The sequence below is a fragment of the Bombina bombina genome, chromosome 2 (genome assembly GCF_027579735.1).
Source record: "Bombina bombina isolate aBomBom1 chromosome 2, aBomBom1.pri, whole genome shotgun sequence".
Classification (NCBI taxonomy): Eukaryota; Metazoa; Chordata; class Amphibia; order Anura; family Bombinatoridae; genus Bombina; species Bombina bombina.
The window spans coordinates 537161888-537185042 of record NC_069500.1 but is presented as its reverse complement, the minus strand read 5'-3'; the positions used below and the strand labels follow the sequence as shown (position 1 = coordinate 537185042).

Here is a 23155-nt window from a genome sequence, read left to right as displayed (position 1 = left end):
TCTAATTTAATTTTCTATCAGGCCTGTGTGTTTCTCACTTACACAGCATACTGTGGTAAATTGCTGCCCTACCTACCAGCCACGACTCATATCTGCTTTACATTATTTTAAAGTTAAAAACAATTTTTAAATCATTTTGCTAGTGTAATTTAATTTCTTTTTCCATCAGGCCTGTGTGTTTCTGGCCCACATCATATAGTGTTACACAGATTAATTTTTTTTTCCACCACTTATATCTGGTGTAACAACATTAGTGTAAATTTTATGTAAATTTTTTTTTAACATCAGTCCTCTTCTAGTGTTATTAAATTTTAGTTGCCAGGCTGCCATTAGTGCCAGCCTGTGTGTCAGGCTGCCAGCATATACTGTGCCTACTTCCATTCTCAGTGCCAGTCCACCACTCCTATCTGTTGTAACATAACATTAAATGTTGTAAAAAAAACTTTTACATCACTCTTCAAGTGTTATTTAATATTAGTTCACAGGCCAGCCTGCCACCACTAGTGCCAGTCTGTGTGCCAGGCCCACTTGCCAACTAGTTACACCAATCATAGTTGTTGTAACAGTATTGTTAATATCTAAAATTAAAAATTGTTAGATTGTGAATCATCAGTTTGCTCGTGCCATTTAATTGCACTTTCTTCCTGCCTGCCAGCCTGTGTGCCAGGCCCACTAGCCAATTACTGCCACCAATCATATTTCTTGTAACAGTATTTAAAAAATTGTAAATCATCACTTTTTTGACTGCAAATGTTCAGTCTCCTAGTGCCATTGAATTGCAGTTTCCTCCTGCCTGCCAGCCTGTGTGCCAGGCCCACTTGCCAACTAGTTACACCAATCATATTTGTTGCAACAGTATTGTTAATATTTAAAATATAAAATTCTTAGATTGTGAATCACCAGTTTGCTAGTGCCATTGAATTGCAGTTTCCTCCTGCCTGCCAGCGTGTGTGCCAGGCTCACTAGCCAACTAGTGCCAACAATCATATTTCTTGTGACAGTATTGAAAAAATTTTAAACATAACATTTTTGACTGTGAATCTGCAGTCTACTAGTACCATTGAATTGCAGTTACCTCCTGCCTGCCAGCCTGTGTGCCAGGCCCACTTGCCAACTAGTTACACCAATCATATTTGTTGTAACAGTATTGTTAATATTTAAAATTAAAAATTGTTAGATTGTGAATCATCAGTTTGCTCGTGCCATTGAATTTCAGTTTCCTCCTGCCTTCCAGCGTGTGTGCCAGGCCCACTAGCCACTAGTGCCACCAATCATATTTCTTGTAACAGTATAGAAAAAATTTTAAATCATAATTTTTTTGACTGTGAATCTTCAGTCTCCTAGTGCCATTGAATTGCAGTTTCATCCTGCCTGCCAGCCTGTGTGCCAGGCCCACTTGCCAACTAGTTACACCAATCATAGTTGTTGTAACAGTATTGTTAATATTTAAAATTAAAAATTGTTAGATTGTGAATGATCAGTTTGCTCGTGCCATTGAATTGCACTTTCCTCCTGCCTGCCAGCCTGTGTGCCAGGCCTACTAGCCAATTAGTGCCACCAATCATATTTTACATCTATATATATATATACATATTGATCTATGTAATTCGTATCTATCAAATGTATATTGCATCTATTGATCTATGTAATTTGTATCGATCATATGTATATTGCATCGATTGAGCTATGTAATCTATGTATCTATCAAATCTATCTATCTTGTGGTTGTGCAAATGGACTGTTTGCGGTTGTTTGCGGTGCGTTACACTTGGAGTTTGCTCTGTCACTGTGAAGCGGCCGTAACCCTTACACTACCTGATAGATACGACATCATAACTGATGTTTTAAGCACGTTATTGCAAATAATTTGGGAATGTTAGGTGATTTAGGCCCTTTATGGGTTAAAAGCAGACTCTGCATCAACTATGTAATTTTCCATGGGAGTTTTGCCAGGGATCCCCCTCCAGCATGCCACAGTCCTGGTGTTAGTCCCCTTGAAACAACTTTTCCATCACTATTGTGGCCAGAAAGAGTCCTTGTAGGTTTTAAAGTTCGCCTGCCTATTAAAGTCAATGGCGGTTCGCGCGGTTCGCCGGTTCGGAAACAATACCGGAAGTTTGAGTCCGCCGTTCGCGAACCGAAATTTTTAAGTTCGCGACATCACTATTGCAGACATGAACTTTGTGAGTTTTCGTTATTTGTCTGTGTTTCTCGTACAAGGGCACCAATCAAGTTGTGGGCGGGGTGTCTGCCCGGCACATCAAAAATATGTTATTATTATTCTGTTTACAATTACTTTAATATTAAATTGTAATTATATATTATGTCTCAACTGTCAGATGTGAAAAAAAGAGTATTAATTGTTTTAGTGCTATCCATATCTTAAAAACTACTGACGGTAGGAGCAAGAAATTTGGCATGCAAACTTACTTTATAATGAAGATTTGAAATTATATTTTTTACTTTTCTAACATCATCTGAGTTTTGAGATATAGGTATCCTCATAAATCACCCCACCCCCTTAAGTGGATTTTCATAAAATGGAAATACACGTGTTTCTTTATTTTCAAAGGAGAATGAAAATACCAATTTTAACGTCTGTAACATCTTTGGTTTTTGAGATATAGGTATCCTCATAAATAACCCCTCCCATTTTCACCCCGCTTAAGTGGATTTTCGGGAAATGGTAAAACACGTTTCTTTATTTTTAAAGGAGAATGTAAATACCAATTTTCTTGTCTGTAACATCTTCGGTTATTGAGATATAGGTTTCCTCATAAATAACTCCCCCTTTTCACCGCCTTTAAGTGGATTTTCGAGAAATGGTAAAACACATGTTTTTTTTATTTTTAAGGAGAATCTAAATACCAATTTTCACATCTGTAACAACTTTTGTTTTGGAGAAATAGGTATCCTCATAAATCACCCCCCCACCCCCTTTCACCCTCCTTAAGTGGATTATCAGGAAATGGTGAAACACATGTTTCTTTATTTTTAAGGAGAATCTAAATACCAATTTTCAGAGCTGTAACATCTTCGGTTTTTGAGATATAGGTAAGGATGGGTGAATGTTTCGCAACATTCAAAAAAATTAAACGAACACGTTCGTTCGAATCGAATTTCGAATGTTTACATAACATTCTAACATTCGATTTTCGAATGTTCGGTTTCGAATTTTTACAATTACATTCGAAAATATTTGTTTCAAAAAATTTGAATTTATATTTGTAATAGTATTTCTAATGCTGTCTTTAAATGTAATATTTGAATTATGCAATATTCAAATTCCAAAAATTTGAATTTATATATTTGTAATAGTATTTCTATAATGCTTTATTTAAATGTAATAATCGAATTATGCAATATTCAAATTCGAAAAATTTGAATTTATTTGTTTGTAATAGTATTTCTAATGCTTTCTTTAAATGTAATATTCGAATTATCCAATATTCTATATAGAAACATTCAAAATGATATATTTGTATCTATTATATATCAATTTACTAGATTTCCTACCACATGAACTATTGAACTTCTGAGTAGTATTTGTTAAATAGAATGTTAATTTCGAAATTTCGAATGTGGACATTCGATTTAATTATAAACATTCGTATTCGAAAGTGACATTCGAAAACTGTAAATTGCATTTGATTATAAAAATTTTAAGAATATTAGTTAGTATCAACATACAGATTTGTAATTCGAATTTCGATAATAACATTTGTTCTAACATTCGATTTTGGAAATTTACACATACGCCCATTTCTAGATATAGGGATCCTCATAAAAAACTTCACCCCCCTTTTTCACCCCCTTAGGACCGTAATTTCCAAAAATCCTTCCTCAGTGGGTGCCTACATCATAAAAACAACGCACCTTCCAAATTACACGTTCCTAGGTTAAGCGGTTTGATAGGCATTGATGAGTCAGTCAGTCAAGACTTCTTTTATATATATATATATATATATATATATATATATATACATATATATATATATATATATAGATGTGCATGTATTGATTGTAAATGCACCATTTCCAGTTTGCTGTGATCTGAAAACAAGATGAAGACTGTGGGTTTCTATTAGAAGGACGTATGATATCTTCTTTTGCTGCTCTATTCCTTCTTCTACAAATTCCTTTGCACAAGTCCACTGGACTATTTATTACTATATTCTCATTTTTTTATGTTTTTTTTAAACCATCTTTAACCTCCAATGTGATGGGATCAAATAATAAACATTCATAAAGTGATAGATTACAAGTGGAGTGCTATTTTAACGTGCGCTCGAAAAGGTAAAAATGTGCCTGTTTTCAGGTGCATGTTAAATAACCAGTCATTATAAGTATCTGGTTAATGCTACCGCGAGCTTGTGCTTAGTGCAATTAACCAGAGGTCAGACCTCTGGTTAATTGAAAAATTGCCCCCAAATAAAGTGGATAGTTGCTTTATTAAAATAAAATCTATGAGCATTACTTTATTTAAAAAAAACTGCATGAAGCAATTATAAGGGGTTAAAGTGAGGGGATGTTAGGTGTTAGAAAAAAGTGCCTTTACATTGCGGTCTATGGGGACTGTGTTATCACTGTAAAAAATATCTATATGCTTATATACATATATATTTATTTGTTAATATGAGTATATACACATATAACACATAAATATATACGTATATATTCACATACATATATATTTTTAATTTGATGCCCAATGCTGTGCGACTTACTCCCGCACTGAGCTAGGTTCTTTGCCGTGTCTCACAGCATCAGAACGCGGCTACCATTGGAGTCTACGGAAGCACTCTCGTGAGTGCAAGGCTTCCAGGCAATGTCTAACTTCTAATATCAGCGTACATTTGCGAGTTCTGGTATTACTGAGTAGAGCGCAAATATCGCGCTTGCGAAAGCACAATTCACTCGAAATCTAGGCCCTAATTTTAACCCGACTTCTCAATGCAGTAATAAAATGTTTCCTTATCCCATTAGGCAATGTTTGTATGTAACTTTTCCATTAGAATGTTTGTTTAAAGGGACAGTAAAGTCAAAATTAAACAATTATTCAGATAAAGCATGCAGTTTCAAGCAATTTTCCAATTTACTTTTATAATTAAATTTGTTTTGTTCTCTTAGTATCTTTTGTGGAAAAGCATACCAGGTATATGAACAGCAATATACTACTGGGAGCCAGCTGCTGATTGGTGGCTGTGCATATATGCATCTTGTCATTATCTCACCTGTTGTGTTCAGCTAGCTCCCAGTAATGAATTACTGCACTTTCAAAAAAGGATATATAGAGATTGAAGGGAATTTGATAATAGAAGTAAATTAGAAAATTGTTTAAAATTGTATGTTCAATCTGAGCATAAAATAATAACTTAAAGGGATATGAAACCCAAAATGTGTATCTATGCTTCTAGCTCATGTTTTTTATTTTAATGAATAAAAAAATTGGTCCCAAAACAATATGAGAATAATGATAACCCAGATTAACCATTTCACTAATGGAATATTTCTATACACAAAGGGGGCAGATATTTTTTTTATCTACCATATATCATTTCACCCTACTATTCTTAAATCATTCTCTTTGCTAAGGTATTCATGAACAAAGGTAATAACCTTCAGCATACTACTTGTAATACCTTTGTTTATATTTGTTTAGTTAGGGTGTATGTTAACTATTAACTTCAGTATGTATAAGAGATATACTTAGCTTAGACCTTTGTAAATATACACTTTTAAATATGTTTTACCTTTGTAATATCCCTGTAAACTCACAATATCCCAAGGTTAATTATGTGTATTGCTTAAAAGGGATATCAAATTCAAGAATAAATGGTTGATAGATATTACAATTTTCACATATTTCACATTCTCAATTTATTTTATTTATTTTCTAGCTGAAAAAATAATTGTAAAACATTTAATAGGTAGGAGATAAAACCTCTAATAGCAAAGTGCACAGTGAAGCAAAATTCATTTGTATGTCTTGTTTCCTGAGCACACTCAAATACTTTATTTTGAGATAAATGGTAGCGGAAGTGTGGTCATTTCTCAAATATTGCTGCCAAAAAACATATCTTGCAGTGTGGTCAGTACCTCTCCGGGCAACACTATTATAGTAAACGTCTACTGCATCTCAAAAACCAATATGTGAAAACATAGTGTAAATTAAGAGTACTTTCAAAAATGAAAATGTTAATAGATTATTGTAATCAATTAACAAAATGCAAAATTAGTGAACAGAAGAAAAATCTAAATCGAATTAATATTTGGTGTGACCACCCTTTCCTTTCAAAACAGCATCAATTTTTACACACTAGACACAGTTATTTTTACAGAACTCAGCATTAAATTTGTTCCAAACATCTTGCAGAACTAACCACAGTAATTCTGTGGATTTAGACAGCCTCAGTTACTTCTGTCCCATCTGATTGTATTGCATGATGGATAACTATCTGCTGTACTTCTCATTGAGAAAACCATTAATTCTGACCAGTCACCAACTCCATTTGCAGAAATACAGCCCCAGTCTTGCAAGGAACCTCCACCATGCTTAATTGTTGCCTGCATACACTCATTCTCTGTCCCTTTAATGAACAAACTGCATTTTGCTACAACCAAATATTTCAGATTTTGAATCATTAGTCCAGAGCACCTTTTGCCATTTTCTGCACCCCAGTTCCTGTGTTTTCTGACCAGACTTCTCCGGACTGTAAATGGGTGTAGCAGGGTCCTTCAGGTTTCTGCCAATTCTGAGTTGATTGCACTGCTGGACACTGATTGTGAAGAGAAGTAAGCATGATCTCTTTCATCTGCTGCACTGTTTCCTTGGCTGAGCACTGTATCTATAGTCCTCAATATTGCATATTTATTTGTACTTCTTCAGAAAAACTTGTACAGCACATGTGGAAACCCCTGTTTGCCTTGGAATTTCTACCTGGGAGAAACCTTGTTGATGCAGTATAAGTACCTTTTGTCTTGTTGCGGTGCTCAATCTTGCCATGATGTATGACCTTTCCCATTAAACTGTCTTCAACAACCTTAACTCGTAATCAGTGTTTGGCCAATCCCTAAACCAGTTTTATTCCGATTACACAGCTTTTTCTGTTTCAGTTAATGATTGTGCTCATCCTACATATTAAATTGATCATTATTAGCACCTGTTTGGTATAATTATTTAATCATGTAACTGACTATGGACTAGTTTACGAGTGGAGCGGTAGTTGGTCCTCCCACTCATGAGTTAACTTCGGTAGACAGTGACTTTTTGCACATGTATTACAAGTTGAAAGTAAAAAGGTTTTCTTTGCACGCTAACGTGATGCACACAAAAAGCTCAAGTTCGAATATTGCAACCGTATTCCCCCAAAGACTTCAATGGAGCACGAAAAGAGGGGGGAAAAAACTAACACCCTCACTTACATGCGAAATTCCAATGTATGGGATATACAGCACTATCAGTGTCCAGTGATGCACGGTGTTGGGGCAGCTGCAAAATCCCCCGGATATCCAAAATATTCTTGTAGTAACACCAGCACCAGTATCTTGGTATAAACTTTTATTTAGGTTACATTAACAAATAGCAACGTTTTGTGGCAAACCCACTTAATCATGCTAATTGTATGACACTATTCACACTTCTTTTAAACCTCTTTTAGCGCCAAAAAGGCTTCAGTGTGGGTGTTGCAAATCCAACAATATGGTTAGTCAGTTACATTGTTTTTAAATTGTATATACATTGTATATTAATAGGGGGTGTGATAACACCCACACTGAAGCCTTTTTGGAGCTAGAAGAGGTTTAAAAGAAGTGTGAATAGTGTCATACAATTAGCATGATTAAGTGGGTTTGCCACGAAACGTTGCTGTTTTTTAATGTAACCTAAATAAAAGTTTATACCAAGATACTGGTGCTGGTGTTACTACATGAATACTACAAGTGATCATGTTTAACGCTAACCCAACATGAAATATGAATATTTCACATTCCAATGTTCTTCACATAGAAGAGCATGTTCTATTTATTCAAAAGTAAATGTTACTATATATTTGATGCTTTTTTTGATAATATAGATATATGTTACAGTTAAAGTGCAGAAACAGTTAATGTGCACATTACCTAGCTAATCTGCAGATTAACTGATTTGCTCAGTTAAAGTGCAGAATCTGCACTTTACCTAGGTAATGTGCACATTAACTGCTCCTGTGTAGTTAAAGTTGTAAAAGTTTGTTTCTCTCATGTAAACTGTTTATTAAAAAAGAAGCCGAAGAATGTTCTGATTTCGGCCAAGGGCAGATACGCTCCAGAGTGCTCTTTTCTAATCACCTATGTAATGTGCACATTAACGGCTTCCGTGTAGTTAAAGTTTGAAAAGTTTGTTTCTCTCATGTAAACTGTTTATTGAAAAAGAAGCAGAAGAATGTTCCGATTTCGGCCGAGGGCAGATACGCTCCAGAGTGCTCTGTTCTAATCAGAGCCTCGGGTGCCGCAACTGCCTCTGGGAACCTTACCATGGGTCGCAGTCCGCACATCTTGAAATTCTCTGTCTGGGAAATTATCTATCGAATCTATCTATTTATTATAGATTCGATAGATAGATAATTTCCCAGACAGAGAATTTTAAGACGTGCGGGCTGGGACCCATGGTAAGGTTCCCAGAGGCAGTTGCCGCGCCCGAGGCTCTGATTAGAACAGAGCACTCTGGAGCGTATCTGCCCTCATCCGAAATCGGAACATTCTTCTGCTTCTTTTTCAAAAAACAGTTTACATGAGAGAAACAAACTTTTCTAAAAAGCTAAAGTGCTTGAAAGTGTATTATTTGTTTTTCAACTGTATTATCACAGATACATTACAGCTAGAATGGCAGATATTTCACATTCTCAGTACGATGTTCTTACATTTATTTGTGCCCATTGCATAATTCCACAATGGGTTGCAGGGAAGTCGATTCTGTAACAATTCAGAATGCAGAATGGGAAATATACAATGCTTAGAAGTGTAGAGGTCAAGATGCTAATAAATGCAAAAACAGAATGAGAGCAGTTATTATACCCTTGGGAAAACTACTATAAACTTGTTAAGAAGTTGAAGTGTGTCTGGGAAATGAATGATGCATAAAGTGCGCCACACTGCCCTTTAAGATTTTCTTTTTACCTCCATTTTCAGAAGAAAGTGCCCCAGGCTCTCTAAAAAAAGTGATATGAACTGATTATCATAGGAAAAACCATGGGACTCCCTTTAGTTAATATATATGTTACCGCTAAAGTGCATTTTTTGCACTTTAACTAGTGCCTAGTAGGTAATTTGCAGATTACCTAGGTAATTTGAGAAATGAAACATTTTTCTGCACTTTAACTGATCACCCTAGTAAATCTGCAGATTAGCTAGGTAATGTGCACATTAACTGATTTCTGCACTCTAACTGTAACATATATATATTAATTCGAGCAAAGTAACAAAGTGGGAAGCAATTGCTAGAACTATGGGCTGAACGGGTGACGTAAATATATATATACACACCCTAAGAAAAGCCAATACAGCTAATGGTGCAGACCCTTTAGAAAAATATATCAAGGAATGTATGAGTAAGAAAGAAAAACAAGAAAATACTTGTTTCCAAAAAGACAGGGACTTCAGCACTCTTTTCAAAAATATACAGCTCCAAATTTAAAGTGAACAAAGTAACACTTTATTGACATATGCAATCAAATTTTTTGACACACTGTATCCCCCAAGGAAGGAGATGTACAAATTAGTAATATAGCATGCAATATAGGCTAACCAACATAAAAATCACTACAAATAGCAAACAAGTAATAAAACAAAATAAAAAAAAACCTGACTGGCCAGGGTGAACCAAAGTACCGATGAGTACATTTATATAGTTAACATTTTTGTTGTTGTTTGAGAAATATATTTAGGATAACTAGTCTACACCCAACTGCACACAGAACCTTCACCAGCAATTGTGGAGGTATGACCTGGGAAGATATCAAACACGGGATCTAAGTTATCAATAATATACGCTTTTTATTACAGCAAATACAAAACCCATGATATATATATAGCATGTGAAATGCATCATTAATAGACCATTCAATAAGTAGATATATGGCAGTTAGTAGCAAGAATTTGGTAGAGTGATGATACACACAACTACACCCAGCTGCTCACAGAACCCCTAAGCAAAGTAAGAGGTATGTCCTGGGCAGGTAATCCAGAAATGGGATCTAAGTTGTGCAATCAAACACTCTTGGCCAAGCAAGATGTTAGGCAGTAGGCGAACAGCAAAATTTGCACATAGGGTTAACAAGCTCTAACATGGAAAGAAGCTAGCTGTGTTAGAAGAAATGTTCCAAGGCCATGTATAGCTAGCCCATCCAAATTTCCGTGCACAAAAAGAACGCCTCTGCGGCAAATAGAGTTCTCCTTTTAGCGGTGCTGCAGTTTTAGTATTTTAAGTATCGCCCTTGCAGGCGTCTCCAAAGGCAATAAGCTACCGTACGAGTAGGCACTTAGAGCGTGGGCACTTAAACTAGTGCTGAGAGAAATCAAATATGTAAATACTTCAAATGGTGTGTGACATTAACATACTATACCTTCTTTCCAAGACTGCTGTGGCTGTAAGTTCCTATTTTGGAGAACTTGCTTTGTTGCCAAACATTTTGAGGAATTCCATACTTGCAATCCTTACTCTCTTAGGATAATAGGCATTGATAGAGGCATAATTAATAGCAGAGGAGGTGACAATGAAAAAACACTCCTTAGAAAGGAATGCAGATGGATATCCACTCTAGATACTCAATTTCCTAATGGCCTTAATGACAAGTTTGACATGGCCTGCTTCCTTTAAAGATTATCTCTTTTTTTTTTTATAAAAACAATATATATCTGTTTGAGAGACATGCACATAACTCTATAGTTTTGTAGCACAGCAGGTGAATTGTACACGTCATCTGTTAACATCACTAAACACTATTAAAAGGGATCAATCAAGGTACAGGCACTTCAACCTGTGAAAATTGTTAAAAAAAAGAAAAATCACAATTTTATCACTGATTTTTGAATAAATTGGGAGATTAATATTACAGATAATGATTTTGTTTTGTTTTTGGGAGGTAACAACTCTGACCTTGAGAAGCATTTTTGGATTGTGATCACTGGAGAAATACACTGACCATAGTGGTCAACATTCAGAAATGCAAGATTTTGATCAACCTCCTATGTTTTGTATTTTTTAGATAATATAATTAAGCACTATTCACAAATCGTACTGACATTATTGTCATTATTATTATTATTGTTAATATTGTTATTAACATTACTTTTTTTTTGCATTCTGTTAGGTCCAAAGTTTGGGTTCTTTGTGGCGAAGATACAGAATCTTGAATAAGTCATGGCTGACATTGCACAACAATTGCCATACTTCTATGGCAATATTACCCGGGAAGAAGCTGAAGATTACCTAAAACAAGGTGGTTTGAGTGATGGTCTGTATTTATTGAGACAGAGTCGAAGTTACCTTGGAGGTTATGCCTTATCTGTTGCTCATGGAAGGAAATATTACCATTACACCATTGAACGAGAAATAAATGGGACATATGCAATTTCTGGTGGAATATCTCACAACACTCCTGTAGACCTCTGCAATTATCACATGCAGGAAAGTAGCGGACTTGTTTGTTTGCTCAAGAAACCATTAAATCGTCCGCATGGGGTTGAACCCAAAATTGGCCCTTTTGAAGACCTAAAAGAAAATCTTATCAGAGAATATGTACGACAAACATGGAACTTACAGGTAAATGTGCATATTTTGCAACTAAGGGTACTAAGGGAAACTATGTTATCATTGAAAACATTAAGGCCTAGATTACAAGTGGAGCACAATTGTGATCTCGAGGTTGAAATATTTTTTCTACTAAAACCTGTATAGCAAGTCACACATTAAAAAATATATTGTGTGGTAACTTATGCTTCCTGTACTTTCAATGACAAGTGCAGAGTGAAAACACACTCATATTACACTTTAAAATGTTTGATAAATTGTTGCTTTAGATATATTTTCTATATGAAATAGCTATATCTAATGGCTGAGCTTGGAGGGAGAGCTTATCTCTATTTTTATACAACATTTTGCTTTAATATTTCTCTCACTGTATACTGTATGAGACCAGTACTTAAAGAGAACAATGAAAAAAATGAACAGTTTATTATTTCTCTGGCCCCCCCATAGCGTGATTAACTCTAAATGCTTTTCTTTACAAATCTTTTCTATAACCAGTACTTAAGTATTGAAAATTACAGTATTGATAGGGATGCAACAAACAGCTATTGCAAATAATATCATAAATTAAATGATTACAGTCTAGCAGGTAAAATGGATAATTGGGAACATATTAAGGGCTAGATTATGAGTATTCCCGCTCGCCGGCTAACTCTGGTCGACTTTGGCTCCTTGAGCGCATTGGGTAGCATGCGTCTAACAAGTTAAAAGTAAATCTTTTTTTACAATGTTAAAAGTATTTTGGAAAAAGACGTGATTTCTACCATTGAAATTAATGAGCTGCTTCTTTCATGCAAAACTGTATCTCCCTCTACCAACTGGGATTACAGAAAAGTGATTGAGTGAGATACAACTTTACTTATTCATTAAAAATCTGTTAAACTTGAAATTAGCTAGTAACAATGATCTTGTTTTACTGATTTATTGTCTTTTTTTTTTCTTTTCTTTTTAAGGGCGAAGCTCTTGAACAAGCTATTATAAGCCAAAAACCTCAACTTGAAAAGCTAATAGCTACAACCGCACATCAAAAAATGCCATGGTTCCATGGTAAAATCTCTAGGGAGGAATCTGAACAAATAATACTAAATGGACCAAAGACTAATGGAACATTTCTGTAAGTGAAATTTGCTTTGATTACTAATACAGGTTGAGGGTAATACCGCCTTAAATCATTAGGAGGGAATACTGTAGCAGAAAACATGTATTAAAGAGGAAATCAATTCAATTCTCTCAGTATACAATATTCAAAATGCAGATGCCTTTATTTAGATTCTATTGCTAATAGACATGCGTTCTTTATTACCCAATAACATATTACACAATATGCAAGTGACACAAAAATAAATAAAGTAATACAGTGCTAAAACATTGTGCCAAATAGTGACCCAAGAAATAAAATGATACTTATTGATTGAATGATTTTAAATAAGCAGTCCCAGACTTGGAGGCCTACATATCAAGCCATCAACTATGCTGCATTCGACGGCACCAATACGCTCGCCTGAATACGCTCTCCATATTTATAAAAAAAAACTGTCAAAAAGCTGTGCACCCAGTACGGGGCAATGAGCAGCGAACTGTTTTTAACTAACAGTCATTGATATCGCTGCTATTCGGCTTTTTCCCAGCTTAATTTATATCCTGTCACTAAACACCGCCACTATACTAAAATGTTTAACCCCTATCCCGCCGCTCCCTGACCCCGCCACAAATAAATAAAGTTATTAACCCCTATCCCTCCGCTCCCGGAGCCCACCACAACTCTAATAAAGTTATTAACCCCTATCCCGCCTCTTCCCGACACCGCCGCAACTCTAATAAAGTTATTAACCCCTATCCCACTGTTTCCTGAGCCCACTGCAACTAAATAAAGTTATTAACCCCTAAACCGCCGCTCCCGGACCCCTCCGCAACTAAATAAATGTATTAACCACTAAACCCCTGGCCACTCACATCACTACCACTTACTAAACCTATTAACCCCTAAACTGCCAGCCCCCCACATCGCCATAAACTAAATTAACCTATTAACCCCTAAACCTAACAACCCCTTAACTTTACATTAAATATTAACTCATCCCTATCTTATAATAAATTTAAACTTATCTTTAGATTTAAATTAAACTATATTAAACTACTAATTAACCTACCCTATTATACTAAAATTGCATTAAACTATATTTAACTATTAATTAACCTACCCTAACTATTATACTAAAATTACATTAAACTATATTAAACTAATAATTAACCTACCCTAACTGTTATACTAAAATTACATTAAACTACAAATTAAATTAACTATATTATATAGTTAAAAACCTAACCCTACTCAAATAATTTAAATCTACTATTAAAAATTACAGTTACAAAAAACTAACAACTAAGTTACACAAAATAACAAACACTAAGTTACACAAAATAAAAAATAAATTATCAAATATTTAAACTAATTACACCTAATCTAAGAGCCCTATGAAAATAAAAACGCCCCCCCAAAATAAAAAAAACCCTAGCCTACAATAAACTACCAATGGCCCTTAAAAGGGCCTTTTTGCGGGGCATTGTCCAAAAGAAATCAGCTCTTTTACCTATAAAGAAAAATACAAATACCCCTCAACAGTAAAACCCACCACCCACACAACCATACCCCCCCAAATAAAAACCTAATCTAAAAAACCTAAGCTCCCCATTGCCCTGAAAAGGGCATTTGTATGGACATTGCCCTTAAAAGGGCATTTAGCTCTTTTTCCTTGCCCAAACCCCTAATCTAAAATTAAAACCCACCCAATAAACCCTTAAAAAAACCTAACACTAACCCCCGAAGATCTACTTACAGTTTCTGAAGAACCGACATCCATCCTCAACGAAGCGGCAGAAGTCCTCAGCAAAGCCAGCAGAAGTCTTCATTCAAGCGGGCCGAAGTCTTCATCCAACCGGGCAGAAGTCTTCATCCAGGCGGCATGTTCTATCTTCATCCATCCGTCGTGGAGCAGCTCCATCTTCAAGACATCCGGCGTGGAGCATCCTCTTCTTCCGACGTCTTCTTTACAATTAGGTTTCCCTATAAATGACGTCATCCAAGATGGCGTCCCTTACATTCCGATTGGCTGATAGAATTCTTTCAGCCAATAGGAATTAAGGTTGAAAAAATCCTATTGGCTGCTGCAATCAGCCAATAGGATTGAGCTTACATCCTATTGGCTGATCCAATCAGCCAATAGGATTGAGCTTGCATTCTATTGGCTATTCCAATCAGCCAATAGAATGCAAGCTCAATCCTATTGGCTGATTGGATAAGCCAATAGGATGTAAGCTCAATCCTATTGGCTGATTGCAACAGCCAATAGGATTTTTTCTACCTTAATTCCTATTGGCTGATAGAACGAAGTGACTATAAAACATAAATATATATGTATATATTCATATATATTTATTAAGTGCTGCCCATCGCTGCGCTACTTACCTCCTTCGCTGCGTTAGGTTCTGAGCCTATGGATGCGCTCTCTCTCATGAGGTCACGTTCGCATTGCTGTAAACTTATAATACCAGCGCCCATTATCTTGCGCTGATATTACAAAGTGAAGCACAAATATCGCTTTAGCTAAAGCAATATTTTCCGCTCCACTTGTAATCTGGCCCAGAATGTTTTAATTGCATTTGTTAACTCTTATATAAGCATTTTTGTAAGAATACTGGAGAGAATAATTGATTTCCTAACTAAGCTCTGACTTTCTATGATCTGTAGGATTTATGATGTATTCAGTAGTGATTGGCTTGAGCAAATCCAGGCTAGTATTGGCATAGCAGTGTACTGCAGTTTCTACTACCATAGGAAGCAATTGATAAAACAGTCTCTGAACTCTCTTTTATCGTTTACACATGTATTAATGCTGGCAGCAGCGAACCTACTCAACAGATGGCCCTAGTGCAATAATGTTATTGGTGAACGCTGGCATAGCCTACATTTAGAAGGAAGATTGTACTTAATAGCCTTTTGTCAAGGGAGATCTGTTCTTACTTATGTGTTGCAATGGAATTACATTATTAGCTAGATTATTTCAATGTGTTCATCTTTTTGTTTACTGACTTGTTTATTTTTGTATTTTCCAGTTGTATTTAATAAATGGCACTCAGTTTTATAGTATATAATCGACAATTCAAAACCGGTAGTACCTCTTCCACACACCTTTTGTAATTCCAAAATGCACATTCAGTTTTCTTTTATCCATCTAAGCAAACATCTTTGTTTATTATTCCCTTTGAGCATTGTCTGCTTGAGTACTGTAAACATTGAAGCTTCAGTTACTAAAATGAGTTAAAGGGCCATTATAGGGGAAAATGACATGCTCTTATTCATTAGAGTGTGCAATTTAAGCACAAGTGTCCCTGAAAAGTAGATAAACACATAGTTAAATTGCCACGTGGGAGCTGTAGAAAACTGCTGGTCCCAATTGTAAACTGCTGCTGATGCAATCAGCAGCAGCAGTCACACAGATGGGTTGTGCGACTGCCACTGCTGTTTGGAGCTTGCGGAAGGGGCTGGAGCCCAAAAACATTGTGGGTGTGCCTGACTGTTCCGTCTATTTCATGCCGCTGCTGTTTAGGTCAGCCACAGTTTCTGTCAAGGAGTAGCAGTTCTCTGTGGCTCCAGTCCCAAGAGATAATTTAACTATGTTTTAAATGGCTTTTCAGGGTCACTAGTGTTAAAATGACATGCTCTTATTAATTAGTTATCATTTCACTATAAAGTCCATTTAAGCATATGAGAGGACTATTTCATGTTTAGGTGGGAGATACCGTATGTGTCACTGATTCTTTTATCCTGTGCCAAATTTGACACAAAATTGTGTGTGTACTGTTCATTTGAACCATGATATCTTAAAGATTGTGGGCTAGATTACAAGTGGTGCGGTATATATATTTTTTACGTCAGTGAAAAACTCTGCTTGGATTTTCATTTTTGCGCTTGGAGGGTTGCGTTCATATTGCAAGTTCCAAAAAAACTTTGGGCTAGTGTTAATCCGAACAGGGTGAAAAAACAAACTTTGCGTGCGTGTATGTCCCCATAGAGATCAATAGAGAAAAAAAAGTGGGGAAAAAACTAACACATGAAATCGCGCAAACGCCATCACATTTTCGCATTTCCCGTAGAAGTCAATGGAGATAAAAAAACTGTTGATAAAAAAACAAACACCCATATCACATATAGCATAGCATATTCTCATTAGTAAATGTGAAATATTTACAGTCAATACATAGTTAAAATCTTTATTAAATATGAATATTACATAAATATGTTTTATCATGGCTTTATCTGCTTAATGGCAAAGGGCTATAATGCACTTATATATATGCTTATATATGTGTACATATGTATTAATGTGAACCACCTTCTGCATACTGACCTATTTAAAATTACAGAAAATAATAAACAAAATTATCAAAAATAAAAAAAATGAAACCTAATCTAATACCCCTATAAATTAACCCCCCCCAAATAAAAACACCCCTAATCTAACAATAAACTACCAATAGCCCTTAAAAGGGCCTTTTGTAGGGTATTGCCCTAAGTTAAACAGCTATTTTACCTAAAAGAAATTACAAAGTACCCCCTAAAAGTGAACCTCCCCAACCCACACAACCCCCCAAAATAAAAAACCTAAGTCTAAAAAACCTTAGCCTAATGGGGCAATTGCAATTTAGCCCCACTTGTAATATCAGCAGAATTAAAAATGCTAGCAGAAACACGATATTTCTAGCGCCTCACTTTTACTCTAACTCTGTGTACTATAAAATCATACACGGTATACAATTAGATTTTAAGCAATTTGCATCATTATATATTAAATATTATATTTTATAATGTTCTTATATATGAATTTGTATCGTATTCCAATACAGATAGTATTTTTACGACTATGCGTAATATTTTTGCTCATAAGATGAGCAAAGCATAAACATCATATGCATGCTTGGGTAATTTATGGCTTAACTGTTTCAGTAATTCAAACTAACATACATGCTAATTCAATTTGTAAGCCCACCATAGTTACTTATGCAATATTTCATCATCAATATTTCTTTTGCCTATATTCATTTGTGTTATCTTGGTAAATACATACAGAGACACATACATACTACACACACACGTATGCATACAGACATAAAATGCCATTATATTGCATAAAATCCAACGCCTAGATTACGAGTCTTGCGTTAGCCTTAAAAAGCAGCGTTGAGAGGTCCCAACGCTGCTTTTTAACGCCCGCTGGTATTATGAGTCTGGCAGGTACAGGTGTACCGCTCATTTTTTTTCCGTGACTCGAGCATACCGCAAATCCACTTACGTAAATTGTGTATCCTATCTTTTCAATGGGATTTTCCTAACGCCGGTATTACAATACCCCCCCAACATTACAACCCACCACCCACACACCCAACCCTACTCTAAAACCCACCCAATCCCCCCTTAATAACATTTTACAGGTATATGTGTATTTATTTTAACTAGGAAGTTATTAAATAGTTAATAACTATTTAATAACTATTGTACCTAGTTAAAATAAATAAAAAGTTGCCTGTAAAATAAAAATAAACCCTAAGCTAGATACAATGTAACTATTAGTTATATTGTAGCTAGCTTAGGGTTTATTTTATAGGTAAGTATTTAGTTTAAAAAAGGAATAATTTATTTAATGATAGGAATATTTATTTAGATGTATTTAAATTATATTTAAGTTAGGGGGGTGTTAGGGTTAGACTTAGATTTAGGGGTTAATAACTTTATTATAGTGGCGGCGACGTTGGGGGCAGCAAATTAGGGGTTAATAATTGTAGGTAGGTGTCGGCGACATTGGGGGCGGCAGATTAGGGGTTAATAAATATAACGTAGGGTTCGGCGATGTTGGGGGCATCAGATTAGGGGTTCATAAGTATAATGTAGGTGGCGGCGGTGTCCGGAGCGGAAGATTAGGGGTTAATAATATAATGCAGGTGTCGGCGATGTCGGGGGCGGTGGATTAGGGGTTAATAAGTGTAAGATTAGGGGTGTTCATGTTAGGGTGTTAGGTGTAGACATAAATGTGTTTCCTCATAGGAATCAATGGGGCTGCGTTAGGAGCTGAACGCTGCTTTTTTGCAGGTGTTAGGTTTTTTTTCAGCCTGCTCTCCCCCATTGATTCTTATGGGGAAATCGTGCACGAGCACGTTTTGCCAGCTTAACGCTACCGTAAGCAGCGCTGGTATTGAGGTGAGATGTGGAGCTAAATTCTGCTCTACGCTCACTTTTTTGCAGCTAACGCCGGGTTTCTAAAGACCCGTAATACCAGCGTTACTGTAGGTGAGCGGTAAGGAAAAACTGTGCGTTAGCAACGCACACCATTACCGACAAAAACTTGTAATCTAACCGCAAATTAGGTCATTCAAGTAGCAGCAGGATATTCTACCAATGGGCATGAGACACTAACAAATATGCATAAAAAGTATTTGAAACATTCACCACCTTCATATTTAATAATATTTTACAAATCAATGAAGAACTATTGCTACTGCCTGTAGGGTTCACAATGAACATAACAACTATTACTTATGCTATTTATATAACATTTATCAGAAAAAAAAACAATGAAAAGAAACAACAACCTTTAATTAATATGAAAAGTACTAAAAAAATATTGAAGTTTGCAACAACTTTCCTCTGGCCCTTTTACTAATCTACTATACTAAATGTAGACTTGGTACAATGTTAAAGCATATGCCAGTATATGTAAATGTTACTCTACACACTATGAATAGAATCTACTCTAGTTCTGGTCAGAAGTGTGTAAACAAGACAAACACTTCTATGCCTATTGCTTTCAAAACCACTTTTACAGAGATAGTTTCACTGCATGTTGCTGCTATGAGTCAACATTTAATCAATGAGGTACCATTTTAGAACCAGTTTATCTAGGTCTCAGTTGATAAGATTCAGTGTCACATAGCATGTTATGTAACATGTTAGCCTTCTGGTACTGACTACACTTATCTAGATAATAGTTACTGAAAGTTTTATAGCTGTATCCCAGGAAGGGGGTCATAGGTTTGTCTGGCACTTGGTGGGAGGAGAGCTCCAGGAGCACTTAGTGCCACACAGGTGTGAGTAGGGCTACATGGCTAGTAGTGGTTTTAAACTGGTGTGCCCATGTGAGGTGATTGCACACTGGTCTTCCCCAACACACGGCTGAAAAAAGTGGATCTAAAAAAGGCATTTGCTACATAAAATCCTTGAATAAAAACAATACATACAACGTATTTCTCAGCCTGTCTGACCATTTCGTCACCTGTCATTGTGTTTTTTAATAAATGCAATTACCTGTTAAAGCTTATATTGTGACATTTTTAATTCAAGCTTAGTTGGTATGGGGAAAGTTTGCTGGATAGCTTAAAGGTTCCAGTCGGTTTTATATGTACCTGATGGTGCACTATCCTGGTGAGTTCTTTTCCATATATTCATTTATTCCTCCTTGTTCATATGATCTTATACTGTTGTGCCCTTTGGTTTTGCTCATATCTTTTCAGAGACTTTAAAGGGACATGAAACTTACTGAGTACAACTACAGAAGCATGGTTACTACTGAACATGCTGTTTATTTCTCCTACATTGGTGTGTCCGGTCCACGGCTTCATCCTTACTTGTGGGGATATTCTCTTTCCCTACAAGAAATGGCAAAGAGAGCACACAGCAAGAGCTGTCCATATAGCCTCCCCTCTGGCTCCGCCCCCCAGTCATTCTCTTTGCCGCTCTTAACAAGTAGCATCTCCACGGGGATGGTAAAGAGTATGTGGTGTTAGTTGTAGTTTTTTTATTTCTTCTATCAAGAGTTTGTTATTTTAAAATAGTGCCGGTTTGTACTATTTACTCTACAACAGAAAGTGATGAAGAGTTCTGTTAAAAGAGGAGTATGATTTTAGCACCAGTAACTAAAATCCATTGCTGTTCCCACGCAGAACTGTTGAAACCAGAGAACTTCAGTTGGGGGGAACAGTTTGCAGACTTTTCTGCTCCAGGTATGACCAGTCTATTTTCTAACAAGACATAGTAATGCTAGACTGTCAGTTTTCCCTTATGGGATCGGTAAGCCATTTTATTAGACTCATAACAGAATTAAGGCTTATAAAATGGGCTCTATGCTGGTTGACACTATTGTGGGCTAAATCGATTATTTTATATCATATTTATATGTCATTTGGAGTGTTTTGTGTATTTGGAAACACTTTTGGGAATGTTTTTATTTCGCCTGGCAGTTGTTTAGACGCCTAATCTAGTCAGGAAGGCCCCTTCACTCTGGTATGCAGAGGGAGGAGGCCTCATTTTCGCGCCTCAGTTGCGCAGTTACTTGTAGAGGCAGTGCATGCAGCTTCATGTGAGAGGGTCCTGTGGCTAAAAAACGGACTCAGGAAGGCTTATTTCTGTGGTGAATAACCCCTAAGGATGGTAAAAGCCGCAGCAAAGTCTGTGGCAGGGACTGTAGTGTGTTTAAACTGGTAAATTGAACAAATAGCTCCGGTTTGCTCATTTAAGAGTTTAGAGACTTGAAATTTGGTGTGCAATACTTTCAAAGCATTAAGACACTGGGGTGTAAATTTTGTAAAGATCGGATATTTCCTTCATAGTTTTTCAAACATTCAGAAATAAAGTGTGCTCTTTTTATTATTTAAAGAGACAGTAACGGTTTTGTTTAAAAACGTTTTTATTGCATTAATAGCCTGCTAAAGTCTGTCTAACATGTCTATACCTTCAGATAGCATATGTTCTGTGTGTATGGAGGCCAAGGTGGTTCCCCCTTTAAATGTATGTACAAATTGTGCCATGGCGTCCAAACAAAGTAAGGACAGTACTGTCACATTTAATAAGGTTGCCCAAGATGATTCTTCAAATGAAGGTAGTGGGGATAGCTCATCATCCTCTCCTTCTGTGTCAACACCAGTTTTGCCCGCGCAGGCGATACCTAGTACATCTAGCGCGCCAATGCTTGTTACTATGCAGCAATTAACTGCAGTAATGGATAATTCTATAGCAAATCTTTTATCCAAACTGCCTGCATTTCCCAGAAAGCCTGATTGCTCAGTTTTAAATACAGAGGATGAGCAAGTTGGCGCTGATGATAATTTATCTGTTATACCCTCACATCAATCTGAATTGGCAGTGAGGGGGGGTCTGTCTGAGGGAGAAATTTCTGATTCAGGAAAAGTTTCTCAGCAGGCAGAACCTGATATCATGGCATTTAAATTTAAGTTAGAACATCTCCGCGCCCTGCTTAAGGAGGTGCTAGCTACTCTCGATGATTGTGATTCTTTGGTGATTCCAGAGAAGTTGTGCAAAATGGACAAATTCTTAGAGATCCCTGTGCACGCTGATGCCTTTCCGAAACCCAAGAGGGTGGCGGAAATAGTGACTAAGGAGTGGGAGAAGCCAGGTATACCTTTTGTTCCACCTCCTATATTTAAGAAAATGTTCCCCATTGTCGACCCCAGAAGGGACGCATGGCAAACGGTCCCTAAGGTTGAGGGCGCAGTTTCAACATTAGCCAAGCGCACAACTATTCTTATTGAGGACAGTTGCGCTTTCAAAGATCCTATGGATAAAAAATTGGAAGGATTGCTTAAAAAGATATTTGTTCAGCAAGGTTTCCTTTTTCAACCAATTTCGTGCATTTTTCCTGTCAGCACGGCAGCGTCTTTTTGGTTCGAGGAACTAGAAAATTCGCTCCAAAGGGAGACTCCATATGATGAAGTCATGGACAGAATTCACGCACTAAAGTTGGCTAATTCCTTTATTTTGGATGCCGCTTTTCAATTGGCTAAGTTAGCGGCGAAAAATTCAGGTTTTGCAATAGTGGCTAGCAAAGCGCTTTGGCTAAAATCTTGGTCGGCGGATGTGTTGTCCAAAACAAAATTGCTTAATATTCCTTTCAAGGGTAAGACCATTTTCGGGCCGGAATTGAAGGAGATTATTTCAGACATCACTGGGGGAAAGGGCCATGCCCTCCCAGAGGATAGGCCTTTCAAGGCTAAGAACAAATCTAATTTTCGTTCCTTTCGCAATTTCAGGAACGGACTGACTCCTAACTCTGCAGCCTCTAGACTAGAGGGTAACGCTTCCCAGCCTAAACCAGCATGGAAACCATTGCAAGGCTGGAACAAGGGTAAACAGGCCAAGAAGCCTGCTGCTGCTACCAAGACAGCATGAAGGGGTAGCCCCCGATCCGGGACCGGATCTAGTAGTGGGCAGACTTTCTCTCTTTGCTCAGGCTTGGGCAAGAGATGTTCAGGATCCCTGGGCACTAGAAATAGTCTCTCAGGGGTATCTGCTAGAGTTCAAGGAAC

At 36.6% G+C, this 23155-nt stretch overlaps 1 protein-coding gene across 2 annotated transcripts in view; it reads left to right on the top strand.

The window, feature by feature from the left end:
* Nucleotides 1–23155, top strand: part of SYK (spleen associated tyrosine kinase) — a 316009-nt gene that overhangs the window by 146818 nt on the left and 146036 nt on the right. For both annotated transcript variants that reach the window (XM_053702388.1, XM_053702386.1), the window contains exons 2-3: nucleotides 11349–11800; nucleotides 12739–12899. In XM_053702388.1, the coding sequence (XP_053558363.1) occupies nucleotides 11399–11800; nucleotides 12739–12899 (563 nt within the window). In that variant the 5' untranslated portion in view covers nucleotides 11349–11398. The remainder of the gene's footprint in view (nucleotides 1–11348; nucleotides 11801–12738; nucleotides 12900–23155) is intronic.